General features: G+C 35.5%; 2 protein-coding genes across 2 annotated transcripts; both read right to left on the bottom strand.

Moving 5' to 3' along the window:
- Window positions 1-1,074: 1,074 nt before the first annotated feature.
- Window positions 1,075-4,851, bottom strand: LOC131003504 (ammonium transporter 3 member 2-like). Its single transcript, XM_057930005.1, has 3 exons — window positions 4,067-4,851; window positions 2,994-3,279; window positions 1,075-1,793 (listed from the first exon to the last, which is right to left on the bottom strand). Exons 1-3 carry the CDS (start codon window positions 4,724-4,726, stop codon window positions 1,267-1,269), a joined length of 1,473 nt encoding a protein of 490 aa, XP_057785988.1. The 5' UTR covers window positions 4,727-4,851; the 3' UTR covers window positions 1,075-1,266.
- A 3,508-nt stretch (window positions 4,852-8,359) lies between these two features.
- LOC131003505 (ammonium transporter 3 member 1-like) lies at window positions 8,360-13,085 on the bottom strand. The gene is made up of 3 exons (XM_057930006.1): window positions 12,365-13,085; window positions 11,504-11,789; window positions 8,360-9,057 (listed from the first exon to the last, which is right to left on the bottom strand). Exons 1-3 carry the CDS (start codon window positions 13,022-13,024, stop codon window positions 8,543-8,545), a joined length of 1,461 nt encoding a protein of 486 aa, XP_057785989.1. The 5' UTR covers window positions 13,025-13,085; the 3' UTR covers window positions 8,360-8,542.
- Window positions 13,086-14,649: the final 1,564 nt, after the last annotated feature.

The raw sequence follows: 14,649 nt of genomic DNA on the forward strand, positions 1-14,649 counted from the left end.
GGAGATTTTTGTCTTAATTCCTTGAAAAAAACTTTAGATCTGAGACGTCTGTGAATGATTTTCGTTCTAAGATCTGTTGAGATTGTTGATTCGGAGATTGAATGCTGAGATTGTTGATTCGAAGGAATTGTTGTATTTTGATTGTAGATTGAATTGATTCGGATAATATTTTGTTGTATTTTGATTGTTGATTTAGAGGAATTGATGTATTTTCATGGTAGATTGAGTTGTTGTATTTTGGTGTTGTACACAATTTGATTGAGCTGTATAATTATTTTTTTAATGTTCTTAAATTCACAACCAAATTTATGAATTCACAGCTTAATATTTTTGAATTCACGATCAAATCTATGAATTCACAACTTAATATTCTTGAATTCACAACCAGATCTATTAATTCAAAACTAAAACTCGAATTCACAATCAAAATAAATTCTAGTTTTAGTTGTGAATTCAAACTTTAAAAACTCAAATTCACAACTACTTGAATTCACAACCAAAATAAATTCTGGTTGTGAATTCGATTGGTTGTTAATTCACAACCAAAAAAATCTGATTGTGAATTAAATTTTGGTTGTGAATTCGATTGGTTGTGAATTCACAATTGGTTGTGAGTTGCGGGATTTGTGAATTCACAAATTAAAAATTTTGGTTGTGAAATCGATTGGTTGTGAATTCACAATTCACAACCAGTGTGAATTCACAACCAAAAATTTTTGGTTGTGAATTGCGGAATTTTTTAAAGGGGTGATGTAAAGTGGACATTTTTTTAATTTTTAATGTGAAAGGGTATTTTGGTAACAGTGGCCATTTTTTAATATTTTTATCTTAGTGGACAATTTTCAATTTTACAATATGAAAGTGGCCATTTTAAAAATCCACTCATAAATTAATCTAACATAATTTGCTAATTAAACTTTATATAAAACTAAAACAATCCATTAAATTAACTGTATTGATCATATTATAAAAAATTGTCAAAATCTTTTAAATTCTGAATTGAATACACCCTTAAATGTCAATAGAGTATCTGAAATACTATGAAGGATCGAGTGATCAGGAGCACAAGTTAAACTAAGCTTAAGGAAGTTTAATTCAATTAAATTAAGAAGGCATTAATTTAAATAAAATTCTGTAAAACCTGTGGTAAAGACAACACATACAAAAATTACACAAGAAACGAAAAGGTTCATATACACATTAAGAAAAGCTTCAAGTAAATAAAGTGAAGATTAATGCTATATATACGTAAAGCTTTAATTTGTGTCAAACAACCTGCGTAGCTCCGCTAGACGGCTTATGGTGCGGCGGTGTGGGTTCGTCGGACGTGGCGCCATGCTTGCTGTTATCGTACTTTTCCCCGTCGCCCCACAAGGCGTAGGCCTCCTCGCCGTGCACGGCGTCGTCCCCGATGAGCAGCTCCTCCTCCGGCATGCGCAACGGGACGATGAGGCCGATGAAGACGCAAATAATGGAGGTGACAACGATGTTCCACCCGATCACGAATCCACCACCCACAATCTGCTTGAGGATCTGGACGCCGCCAACGCCGCCGTAGACGCCGCCTCGTGATTTGGTGACGGGCAAGAAGAGGGAGCAGAGGACGGGCTCGGCGAAGAGGCCGGTGAGGACGCCGCCGAGGTAGCCGGCGACGGCGTGGGTGTGGAAGACGCCGAGGGTATCGTCGATGGACTGGAGGACCCACCACTTCTTGTGGACCACCATCATTGTGAACCATGGCACGCTGCCGGAGAGCACTCCCATCACTATGGCTGCCCAACCTTGAACAAGCCCTACAACCATGCATATATTCTTTTTTTAGATGAATATATTAATTTATTAGATATTAAAATACTACACAAATACATTAATTAATTACATTACCTTATCCAAAATATATGTGATATAAATCTAGAATTCGTTTTAGAATCTTAAAAAAATAAATATTCTATAAAATCTATTAATGAACTAGATAAATGAGAATAACAATAACTCACAATTATATAAATAAATAGGGTATGTATCACATATTCACTAAGTTGTATATAAATCATACGTTAAAATGTATGCGTTTGAAAATTCATTATAACCACTAGATTTCTTAAAAAGTACTCCCTTCGTCCACGAAAAATAGTCATATTTACCCATTTTTTTCATGAAAAATAGACATATGTTACTTTTGAACCATCACATCCTATCTTCTCTCCAATATTAATTATACTTTTATTCCATTTTTAACCAATAACGCTCCTTTCTTCTACTCTTTTTATATATATATAAATTTACAATATTAAATAAAAAAAATTAAAAGGTCGCGTCACGGGGGACTCGAACCCAAGACATTTGGCCAACACATGCACTCTTTTAATTATTCTATTTTTTTGTACTAATTAACATTACCTTTATTTCCTAAAAAAAAAAACATTACCTTTATTGTGTCAATATCTTTTTTTTCTCTTTAGTATATCACATCTAATTCGACCAGTAAAATGATGACCCCCTATTCATTTTCGTAATCGAGAATTTGTCAACATATTATATGAACCGGACTTCGATTGGAATTTTGTACCATACCAAATTGTATTAATTAACTCACTAATCCTAGTCAATGATACCCAAATTGCATTAAATAAACACTAATGTAAGTCAAGTCAAGTAAAAAAACAAAAAACACACCAATTTGAGAAAAGTCAATGAAACTTATCGCTAATATATATCACCATCATTAGATAAGTATATGAGCAGAGTATATATTATAAAGCCCTGAAGTCTGGAAGTCATCAGTTATATGTTAGCCGAAATCAAACTACTTGAATGGTTCTTGATAAGACATTTTGACTATATATGCGCATACCTTGAATTCAAATTAGAAGAGAAGATTATGTTTTTATGATCGGAAAGAAGGTATCATGATAAGTATATGAGCATTTTGAAAAATTAAAGAAAAGGTGAAATTTAGAGGTACGATAAAATTAAAGAAAATGTAGGTGTACCTGCACCCGGAGTGATGCAAACAAGGCCGGTGATCATCCCTTGAACGGCGCCGATGACGGAGGGTTTTCCGAAGAAGATGACGTCGAGCCACGTCCACACGAGGAGGCTGGTGGCCGCGCAGATGTTGGTATTGATGACCGCCATGGATGAGTCGATGTTGGCGCTGTAGGGGCCGCCGCCGTTGAACCCCGACCACCCCATCCACAGCATCCCCGCCCCCGCCAGCATCAACAGCACGTTGTTTGGGGGAAATCTCTCTCTATCTATTTTCGTTCTCGGACCTACCTGCACCATCCAAATCCCGCTTCATTTACAATTTGCCTAATAAATTATACCTCAAATGTGACGTGACAACAAAATATTACATATACGATGCATAGTATTTAAAAAGATACAAACGAATAGGCGCGCCAAATTTGTACTTAAATATTCAAAATTAAATTACGATTAAACAGTAATAGATCTCTAATAAAAATTTCTGCAAAAAATTTCATAACCATATACTCTCTCCGTCCCACGAATCTTGACACATTTCTAAATAAGATAATAATTATTAAATTTTCTCTCCTACTTTATCACTTTTATACTTTATTAACTACAAACTTAAAACACTAATCTACAACTCCTTAATTTCCGTGCCGAAACCAAACGTGTCAAGATTCGTGGGACGGAGGGAGTACCAATGAGCCGAGAGAGAAGAGTACTATTGCTACATGAAGGAAACAGATTGTGAAAATAGCCTTGCAAAATCTTTCTTTTTTTTTTTAAATGAATTAAATTTGACAGTGAGGATCTCCAGCTTGTTATTAATTGTTATCACATGTACCGCACAAGTATTGAATGGCTTGATAAATTGCATTCTTGAATAGATATAATTCAAAATAAAAGGTCATATGAAATTAATGGAACAATCCAATTTCCATAACAAAGAAAATTAATTAAAGCATATATGGTGCAATATTCTTTTTATAGTTAAAATGTGTAACTCAATGGTATTTCTCATGTTTACAAAAATCATCAAGGAACGAATATATTATGAACGTAAAAACGAGAGAGAGAGAGAGGTAGTGACCCAGTAAGCAGCGGTGATGCCGGCGATCCCGGAGGAAAGGTGGATGACATAGCCGCCGGAGTAATCCATGACACCCCAGTGGTAGAGGAAGCCACCGCCCCAGAGGCTGAAGGCCCCGACGGTGTAGGAGAAGGTGAGCCAGAGCGGCACGAACATCATCCACGCCCTGATATTCATCCTCCCCAGCAGCGACCCCGCCACCAGGATCAGCGTGATCGCCGCGAACACGCCCTGGTACCACACAAGCGACGCCATAGGGAAGTATGGCGTCGCCATGGCCGTCTCCACAGTGCCGTTGCGGTAGTAGTGTTCCGTGGCGGGCAGCCTCGCCTGCCCGATCAGGAACTTCTGGCCGAGGGCGGGGCCGGCCTTGCCCCAGAAGGGGAGGAGCTCCTCCCCGAAAGACATCTTGTAGGCCCACACTACCCAGCATATCACCACCGCCGCGAAGGCGTAGAGAGCCATGAATGCCGAGTTCACGGCCCACTTCTTCTTCACGATGCTGCCGTACAGGATCACCAGCCCCGGCACGCTCTGCAGACCCACCAGGGTGGCCGCCGTCATCTGCCATGCGTTGTCGCCTTTGTTCAGCCAGTCGGGCACGGCCGCGCTCGTGTACGCTTGGTACGCCTGCGGCACGGCGGAGGCGTTCACGGCCATCACTACTTAATTTCTTACTTCTTCTTTCCCCTAACCACACAACTTGACCGTTGAGGGATATCGGCTGCTTGTGGAATATGTAAGGATTTCAATCCTTAATTCACAATCTTTGCTGAATCCTAATTAAATTAATAAATTGGATCTAGTCTCCTTTTCATTTTTTAATTTAAAGTCACCTATTGTATCGACCCACTAACTCTTTGCTAATGTAATAATTCGAAATGCAATTTATATAACATAGTTATACATATATAGTTTCCTTTAATAAATACTTTTGATGTATATATACTTTTGAAACAAACTTAATTTGTTTATCTTCCAATTAATGCTTTTGAATTCACTATACATGCTATATCGTAGAAAATTATTTTATTGCTTAGTTTAACATATCTGGCAAAAATAAAGTAACAAAGTGTGCGTATAGTCTTGTTATAATTTATTTAAAGAACAAAATTTTTAAAAATTGTAGCTAATTTCAAATGATAATTAATGTCCGAAGTCAAAGGTTTTAGATTCGAGAATATCATCACATGATCTTTAAAACATAGGTCCCTTTGTTCTTTGATCTTTTTTTTTCTTTCTTTTTTTCTTTCTTTTTTTGAGACCGGTCGCTACTTTGTTTTCTTCTGAATCTCTTATAATCTGAAAAAGGTAGATTGACTGATCTTAATCAATAATACTTCCTCTATCTCACAAAAGTATGCATTTATTATCATTTTCGTTCATCCCACAAAAGTATGTATACTTTTTATTTTTGAACTTTTAATATCTCAATTTATTTACAATATATAATAGTTGTAGGCCGATTTTTCATTTACGACAACATATATAGATAATGTGGATTATTTTCTCCGCTTATAATACAATTAATTAAATTTTTAAAAATTCATGCCAAAACCCAAAAGAAATGTATACATGTTATTTCGAAAGACATGGAGTAATATTTACATAATCGTTAGTGCTGGTTTTTTTATTTGTTTAATTTTTTATTACTCTTTTTAGCCTAAACGTTTACCTGATATAATTGACAGCTGTATCTGAGATGGTTTACATTTGTATTGGTATATTTAATAATGTTTGACGTCCCATGAATCTGTATATGATTCCCCGTGTGCTGGAAGTTAAGGATTCTTAGGAATCAAGGCAGCTGGCCAATTGACTAATAATGCACAGCCTCATGTCAACGCGGATTATTATATTTATATGTTGGGAATAGAAAATTATCCTTTTGCGTTGCATTATGAATTCTTAAAGGGTAAATTTGGTATAAAACCATAATAAATTTTCAAATTTTGGTTTTTCCCACAATCTTTCATTCTTGTTTCAAAATTCATAATAAATTATTTTTTTTGGAATTTTCCACGATGACAGATTCTGATCAAAAATTTGAATGACATGGCAATACAATGTAATTATATGAAAATTATGTGACATGACAATCTATTTTGCCCCCTGCATTTTAATGGTGTTTGATCCCGTTAGAGCTGCGCTTGGGGTGGCCGTTAAAACGTGGGGGTGTTTTGCTTCAGTTTTGAAACGTTGAGGTAGTAAACAACGTCAACCCTGACGTTAGGGTGTTAAAGGCGATAGGGGTGTCAACGTTGAGGGGGAAAGTACTGAACCCTTAAATACGACACATCATTCAAATTCGGCGCCACGTCATTTAAAAATTCACCGGAAAGTCACACTATGGGAAATTCCAAAAAAAGTGATTTATTATGTATTTTGAAACAAAAATAAAAGTTTGTGGAAAAAACCAACATATGGAAATTTATTATGATTTTAAACCAAATTTACCCATTCTTAAATGTGATATCCACCGATAAGTATGTTTACTTGATTTATATATGTAGCGGTATTGCTTGAATTATCATGGTGCACGCAATTTCCGTTCAGAGTGTATTAATATAACCAAATTGACATACAGCTTGTGATATATCAATGAAAAATGTAGATCTAGATCTCACAACTTTCTGTCGGTGAAAACAAAACCACAAACATAAGATGTAAATATTTTACAAATTATATATATAGAATTATTTGCGTTTGAGTACATGAATTTAAGGTTGCATTTTAATTTTGCATATGAATGAAAATTACAAAAATACACAAGCCCAAATAGACGATAGAGAGGTGGACGAAGCTATTGCAGGTGGCGGTGGTCATGCCGAGCGACAACGCCGCTTGAAGGGAGAAAATGGGAGCATGATTTGGGGTAGGGTTAGCTTTTTTTATAATTATTTTTAAAAAAATCATTAAGGGTATATTAAAAGTTTTTTTTGCTATATGAATAAAAAGTTTTTTTTGCTATATGAAATGAGTTTGAGTACTCACTTAACTTCTTCACTGTTTTTAACTAACTTTTATAGTTCACTATATGAAAGTGTATTATCCTAAGGGCCTGTTTGATATGGGTTTATAAGTAGGATAAATTAAATTAATACAGATTAGTGTGATGTTTGATATCATGTGCAGTTAATATGGTCAACTCCTACTTAATCCTACTTCTCCATACTATTTTGTGGGATTAACCCATACTAATAATCCGCCCACTCCCCCTCGGATAAATTTAATACTGAGAAGTTGGATAAAAATTCTGCTACCCTTCCTCACGCATATCGATGCAAATGCCCAAGTAATGGTGAACACACATGATATTTTTAAAATTATGTGAGGATAGTTTTGGTATTAGATAATATAATCCAACATAATCCTATGGATATCAAACATAATATAGGATTAAGTAGCCATGATATCAAACACCCATGAAATAATATAAATCCACACTAATCCACACTAATTTCTCAAGATAATTTTAATCCTAATCAATCCTAAACTGCAAATCAAACGGCCCCTAACTGTAAATGCAGATGTACGCATTTTATAGTACTATATATATTGTGCATTATTTGAATATTTGTTAGTATTTTTGTAGCGTAAATAATTTTAAATGCATTACTTGAAGTTCGAAATATATTACTAAAAATAAGAAATGCACTTATAACGACACAAACATAATTAACGGACTCTTAGGGTGCATTCTCTTTGATGGATAAATTTATCATGGAAAAAAGAGGGATAACAAAAATTTATGTCTTTAAATGTCTCTTTTTTCCCTCATTTTCTACAAAAGAAAAATTCACCATTTTTCATTCATTCTTTTCACTTCATGAAGGGATAATATTATCACACTATTTTTGGAGTAATAATATTATCCCTCCTTGAAATGAAAAGAATGAATAAAAAATGAGGAAAAGGAAATGAAGCATTTAAAGGCATCAACTTTTATCTCTCATTTAAATTTATCCATCAAAGAGAGATTGATTATGATTTTCTTTTTAGTTTATTTGTTTGTTTGTTTTTTGAGCAAGCTGAACTGGTTGATTATTAAAACAATATAAGAGTGAGCGACATAAGAGGTACGATTTAATTCACACGAGTCGAATCGTGCACGTAAGTGAAAAAAAAAAGTGTCGCATTTATATGCTGAAAGTTGTTTTATTCAATTATGGGTGATTCAATTCATAGTCCCCATTTTATTCTTTATAGTCATTATCAAAAATAATAATTAAAAGTTTATATTATATTTTATCATACACTCAAATATAAAGGCTATAAAGAGTAAAACGAGGATTATAAATAGAATCACCCTTCAATTATAGAACCTAATTTAAATGAAATTCCGTAAGCCCATGTCACAAAAAAACAGCCCAAAACGAAAAGGTTCATATACACACATTAAAAAAAGAAAAAAGCTTCAGTATAGAGGCAGCAAGTAAATAAAGTGAAGATTAATGCTGTACACAAAGCTTTGTGTCAAACCACCTGCGTAGCTCCGCTAGACGGCTTGTGCGGCGGCGTGGGATCGTCGGACGTGGCGCCATGCTTGGTGTTATCGTACTTTTCCCCGTCGCCCCACAAAGCATAGGCCTCCTCGCCGTGCACGGCGTCGTCCCCTATGAGCAGCTCCTCCTCCGGCATACGCAGTGGGACGACGAGACCGATGACGACGCAAATGATGGAGGTGACAAGGATGTTCCAGCCGATGATAAATCCACCACCCACAATCTGCTTGAGGATCTGGATGCCGCCGTACACGCTGCCTCGCGAGTTGGTGACGGGCAAGAAGAGAGAGCAGAGGACGGGCTCGGCGAAGAGGCCGGTGAGGATGCCGCCGAGGTAGCCGGCGACAGCGTGGGTGTGGAAGACGCCGAGGGTATCGTCGATGGACTGGAGGACCCACCACTTCTTGTGGACCACCATCATTGTGAACCATGGCACGCTGCCGGAGAGCACTCCCATCACTATGGCTGCCCACCCTTGAACAAGCCCTACAACCATATCCCTTTTCCATTTTCTCTTAATTCTCCACATATAAAACATGCAATAAAATACAATACATTTGGAGATGTAACTCGAATTACAAACTAGTACTTGAATTAATCTCGAAAAAGTAATTATATAAGATTATATATATGGCTGTCAAACCCTAGCTAATCCCTTAAGTAACTCCTAAATTCTATAGAGTACGTGTAGTGTAATAATTGATCATAACTAAGATTTGAAACTTCATATTAGAACTTACAATAATGTTAATTAGAACTTAATTTGGATGCGTGGATTCACCCGACTCGCATCAAAATATCTTTGGACATGTGGCGGAATCCAAATATGTAAAGAGAATTTTGACATATATCTTCAATCATATATAATACTCTCTCCGTCCACAAAAAGTGTGTGTTTATTACTATTTTCGTTCATATATAAAGTGTGTATTTTTTTTAGAAACTCCCACTTATATTTTAAACCTCATTCATACTTAATATTTACAAAATATTCACCTCTTACTTTTACAATTTGGTGGGTCCAACTCTTAAATACTACTATTTTTGTGGGACCCTTTAATACTAAAATCACATCTTCCAATCATTTTATTAAAATTCATGCCTTTCACTTACGGCACACTCTTTGTGGACGGATGAAGTATAATTTAATATTTTTTTATATTTTTTGTGAATTCTCCGGATCAATCATTAGTTAAATATTTAGCTGTTATGGTCTACATATATCTACATCTCAACTAAAGTTTAATAATATTTCTAAGTCTTGTATATTGTTAAACGGAATCTCGGAATTTAAGGTGCGATGTGTTGGTCTAGTGATAAAATGATTAATGTTTAAGGTCAAAGGTTTTGTTCAAATTCATCAAGACGCGATCTTTAAAAAAAATTATTTAATTATAAATGTATATAAAAAAAAGGTCTTGGGTTAATTTAAGTCCACCATGACACAGTCTTTAATAACATTTGGATCTTTCTTGTTTATTCACATATGAGATAAAATTTAATGTTTCATAATTTTACGTGTCATTGTGTCCAACTATTATAGTATCTTTTATTTTAATACTCTCCTTGTCCTATTAGTAATGTCTCCTTACTTTTGGGCATATAGATTAAGAAGGGTGTAGTTAGTGTATAAACTGAGTTGGTGTAAGATATTTAAGGATTATAGTAAGTGAGTTGGGTCCCCTATTTCTTGGGATATTATTTTTTTACTAAAAATATATGCTATAAGACATTACTAATGGGACGGAGTGAGTAATATTTTTGGGACATGATGAACATTACTAATGAGACGGAGTGAGTAATATTTTTTATATAAATAAAATTTATTAATATTATGAGTTATACTAATTTTTACTCCCTCCGTCCCATGAAGCATGACACACTTCTTTTTGGCACGGAAATTAAGAAATTGATATTTTGTGTGTTAAATGTGGTAGGTGAAAAAGTGAAAATATGAATAAAGGGTAAAATTTTTGCCATTTTTAGAAACGTGTCATGCTTCGTGGGACAGACCAAAAAGGAAACTGTGTCATGCTTCGTGGGACGGAGGGAGTATTTTAAAATATTAAAAAATATATACTCCCTCCGTCCCAGCTTTTAGTATCCAACTTTCCTTTTTTGGTTGTCCCACATTTTGATATTCATTTCTATTTTTGGTAAAAGTAGGTGGGGCCCTTACTCTACTTTAATTATTTTAACTCTCACATAAAATGTGGGACCCTTATTCCACTCACAACACATCAATCACTTTATTAAAACTCGTGCCGTTCTCAACTGGATACCAAAAGCCGGGACGGAGGGAGTATAACTTTGAATTTATCAACCTATTATTAGTTAATAAAAGTGAAATTAAATAATAAAAATAATTATATATATTCTAATTGGATGGAATAAATCTTAATTAATAATCACAAAATTAAAAATAAAAATTATATGTAAGAAAATAAAATAAATTTAAAATATAAAATAAGACACCAAGTATTCTACACTAGATCATCTCAAATGATGACATCTAGTTCAAGCCTGTAATATGAAGACTATCAGTAATTCATGTGTCGAGAATTTTCCAACGTATATGACAATAACCAGACTTTTGACTTGATGGAATTTTCTTCTAAACCAAATTGCATTAATATAGTCAGTAATTTAAGTCATGAAACTTGTCGTACGTTAACACCACCTTCATTTGATAATTATTTCAACAAAGCCTTATATGAAGTCTAGAAATACATTTTGATTATAGCCAAATGTCAAATGACTCGACAAGACGGCCGAGCTAAAGAAAAGATTCTTTTTTTTTTTTTTTGAGATAAAGATTCTGTTTTTATGATGATATAGTATAATTATAGTCAAAGAAAATTTATTTACGTTATAAGATAAGAAAAAAAGTCAAATGTTGTGACATATAATATGGTGAATTAATGAATGTTACCTGCACCGGGAGTGATGCAGACAAGGCCGGTGATCATCCCCTGAACGGCGCCGATGACGGAGGGTTTTCCGAAGAAGATAACGTCGAGCCACGTCCAGACGAGGAGGCTGGTGGCGGCGCAGATGTTGGTGTTGAGCACCGCCATGGAGGAGTCAATGTTGGCGCTGTAGGGGTCGCCGCCGTTGAACCCCGCCCACCCCATCCACAGCAGCCCCGCCCCCGCCAGCATCAGCAGCACGTTGTTTGGGGGAAATCTCTCTCTGTCTACTTTTGTACGAGGACCTACCTGCCCGTTTTATTTCCATGGACAAGATAATTGGTATAACACAAAAATCATTACAATTATCAAATTTCTCACAACTAGTATATGCCATAAGTAAAGAAATCATGATGCAAGCCCAATGAATCCGACTTAATTATATATAGTTCAAAATGTACAATTGGTGAAGTTGACAACAAAAGCAAGAGAGTAAGAAAAAGAAATAGAAACACGAGATTTTAAAGATATTTAGAAAGGTCCGACGCAAAAAGAAAATTGAGATCACATTCTCAATTGTAAGCATGCGGGCACTACTTCACTTCTCATCCACAAAATGGAAAATTGTGAAAAGTCATTTCGAATACGTGGACTTCGAAACTGGAATGTCTACACTTTTTTACTATCTTTATTTTCATTATTCAACTGCTGGCGAAAAATCAAATGAGATCATAAATATTAATATTCATAATCTGAAGATAGAAGAAGTTACTAAAAACAACTAACATCACAACGTACGTAGTAACAATTTCTGAAAGAGAAGGGAGAGTGATGTATCGAAAATGGGAACGCAACCTAAATTTTGTAAAGAGAGAGAGACTGACCCAGTAAGCAGCGGTGATGCCGGCGATCCCGGAGGAGAGATGGATGACGTAGCCGCCGGAGTAATCGATGACACCCCAGTGGAAGAGGAAGCCGCCGCCCCAGAGGCTGAAGGCGCCGACGGTGTAGGAGAAGGTGAGCCAGAGCGGCACGAACATCATCCACGCCCTGATATTCATCCTCCCCAGCAGCGACCCCGCCACCAGGATCAGCGTGATGGCCGCGAACACGCACTGGAACCACACCATCGACGCCATCGGATAGTACGGCGTCGCCATGGCCGTCTCCACCGTGCCGTTGTGGAAGTGGTGTTCGGTTGCGGGCAGCTTGGCCTGCCCGATGAGGAAGCTCTGGCCGAGGGCGGGGCCGGCCTTGCCCCAGAAGGGGAGGAGCTCCTCACCGAACGACATCTTGTAGCCCCAAATCACCCAGCACAGGACCACGGCGGCGAAGGCGTAGAGCGCCATGAAAGCGGAATTCACGGCCCACTTCTTCTTCACGATGCTGCCGTACAGGATCACCAGCCCCGGCACGCTCTGTAGCCCCACCAGGGTGGCCGAGATCATCTGCCATGCGTTGTCGCCTTTGTTCAGCCAGTCGGGCACGGCGGCGCTCGTGTACGCTTGGTACGCCTGCGGCACGGCGGAGGCATTCACAGCCATCACTACTTTATTAGTTTACTTCTTTTCTCCTCTAACCAGGGACTCAAACTGCTTATGTAGGGACTTCATTAAAACGTAATAAAATTAAATATTACTCCTCCTTATTTTAAATAAAGACTCATGTATTATACTCCATCACATGCTAGTTAATACATTGCTTTGATGTATACTTCGGTTTTAAATTTTTGTCCGAAAATTTTATTTTCTTTAGATATTTTTAGTATATATTTGAAGATGCAATACTCTATTCTAATCAAAATCATAGTAAAGGAAATTTTAGCCATACAAAAATAAAATTGCGGAAATAATATATTTATGACTAAAATACCATTTAATATGTAACAGTGTAAAATACACTATTACACACTTTTTAGTCGTGAAAAGTGTAACAATATATTCTAAACTCTTACATATATACTTTTTCGTGTTGCTAAAACTCCAGTTACACACATACATAATTTTTGACTGTATAACAAAAAGATGAATTAAACTAAAATGATCGATTAATGCCCATGTGACATTCTATTTGTGACTTTGTTTTTGTTTGCATATGTTGGTTGTAAATTTATCAAAGAAAACGAAGTATAGTAGGAAAAAAATTATCACATCATTTTTTCTAATTATCTCATGTTCTCTAGAGACAAAGCATAGGAAAATATTTATCCGTGTTAACACCATATATGATTAAAGTCAAAAAGAGTTACCCGAGTATTCTAAAAAAATTATCTATTATACTGAATATATATGTAAAAAATATATAGAAATTAATAAAATGATAAAAATATACATTAATTTTTCCACTATTTTCAAACAAAGAGAACGCACTATATATATAGTTAATTGTTCATGGTAGCTAGACCACTTCCGGTGGTAATAATAGCCCAAATAGCACACGACTATAAACTAAATTAACCTAATTTTATGTGAAGCGCTCGGTTTGAAAAACTTGTGAATAATGAATTCATAATTTTTCAACAAGCTTTCTCATTTGGAGAATGTTTAGTTGAGGTTATAATTCTTAAGACAAATAAATAATTTACTATAAGTTATAAGCTCTCCAAAAAATAAGTTCCTCAACTTCATATTATTTTTTTATTATCTTATAATTAAGCAACAATCATTCTACAAAAATAACTAAACTATGATTTGTTATTCACATTATATAACCTTCAATTCCAATTCTCACTACAAGAATTTCGCTAATAGACAACACGCGAAAAGTGTTGTTTAAACAATTTTCTCTCTCTAACTAGGATGTTTTCCCTTTACCTCACAATTCACTCTCATACTTATGAGCCAATTATTCAAATAATTTGATAACTTATAAGCTACATAAGACATTAAATTTTATAAAATCGCAAAGCATCTTATAAGCTTAAAATAAACTTAGCCAAACACCACCCTCTTAATCACCTCGACCACCCCAATTATTGTCTTATGCTTTTAATATTCTAAAGAAGAATTATTGTTTTGAGTCCCAAAAGATAGGTTAGCTCAATCTAATACTTGAAATATCATTGATATATATAGACTTGAATGGTTTGTATTGTACATATTAGAGTAAAAAATTGTGTATTTTCGTTCTCTGTACTTTTTAAAAAATTTCAATAAAATCCCTATATATA

Source organism: Salvia miltiorrhiza, unplaced genomic scaffold (genome assembly GCF_028751815.1).
Source record: "Salvia miltiorrhiza cultivar Shanhuang (shh) unplaced genomic scaffold, IMPLAD_Smil_shh original_scaffold_217, whole genome shotgun sequence".
Taxonomy (NCBI): domain Eukaryota; kingdom Viridiplantae; phylum Streptophyta; class Magnoliopsida; order Lamiales; family Lamiaceae; genus Salvia; species Salvia miltiorrhiza.

Coding starts and splice junctions, on each gene's coding strand:
- LOC131003504 (XM_057930005.1), bottom strand. CDS start 4,726: ATGGCCGTGAACGCCTCCGCCGTGCCGCAGGCGTACCAAGCGTACACG. Junction 3,280..4,066: donor GCATCACCGCTGCTTACTGG/GTCACTACCTCT, acceptor TGGATGGTGCAG/GTAGGTCCGAGAACGAAAAT. Junction 1,794..2,993: donor TTGCATCACTCCGGGTGCAG/GTACACCTACAT, acceptor GCATGGTTGTAG/GGCTTGTTCAAGGTTGGGCA.
- LOC131003505 (XM_057930006.1), bottom strand. CDS start 13,024: ATGGCTGTGAATGCCTCCGCCGTGCCGCAGGCGTACCAAGCGTACACG. Junction 11,790..12,364: donor GCATCACCGCTGCTTACTGG/GTCAGTCTCTCT, acceptor TAAAACGGGCAG/GTAGGTCCTCGTACAAAAGT. Junction 9,058..11,503: donor CTGCATCACTCCCGGTGCAG/GTAACATTCATT, acceptor ATATGGTTGTAG/GGCTTGTTCAAGGGTGGGCA.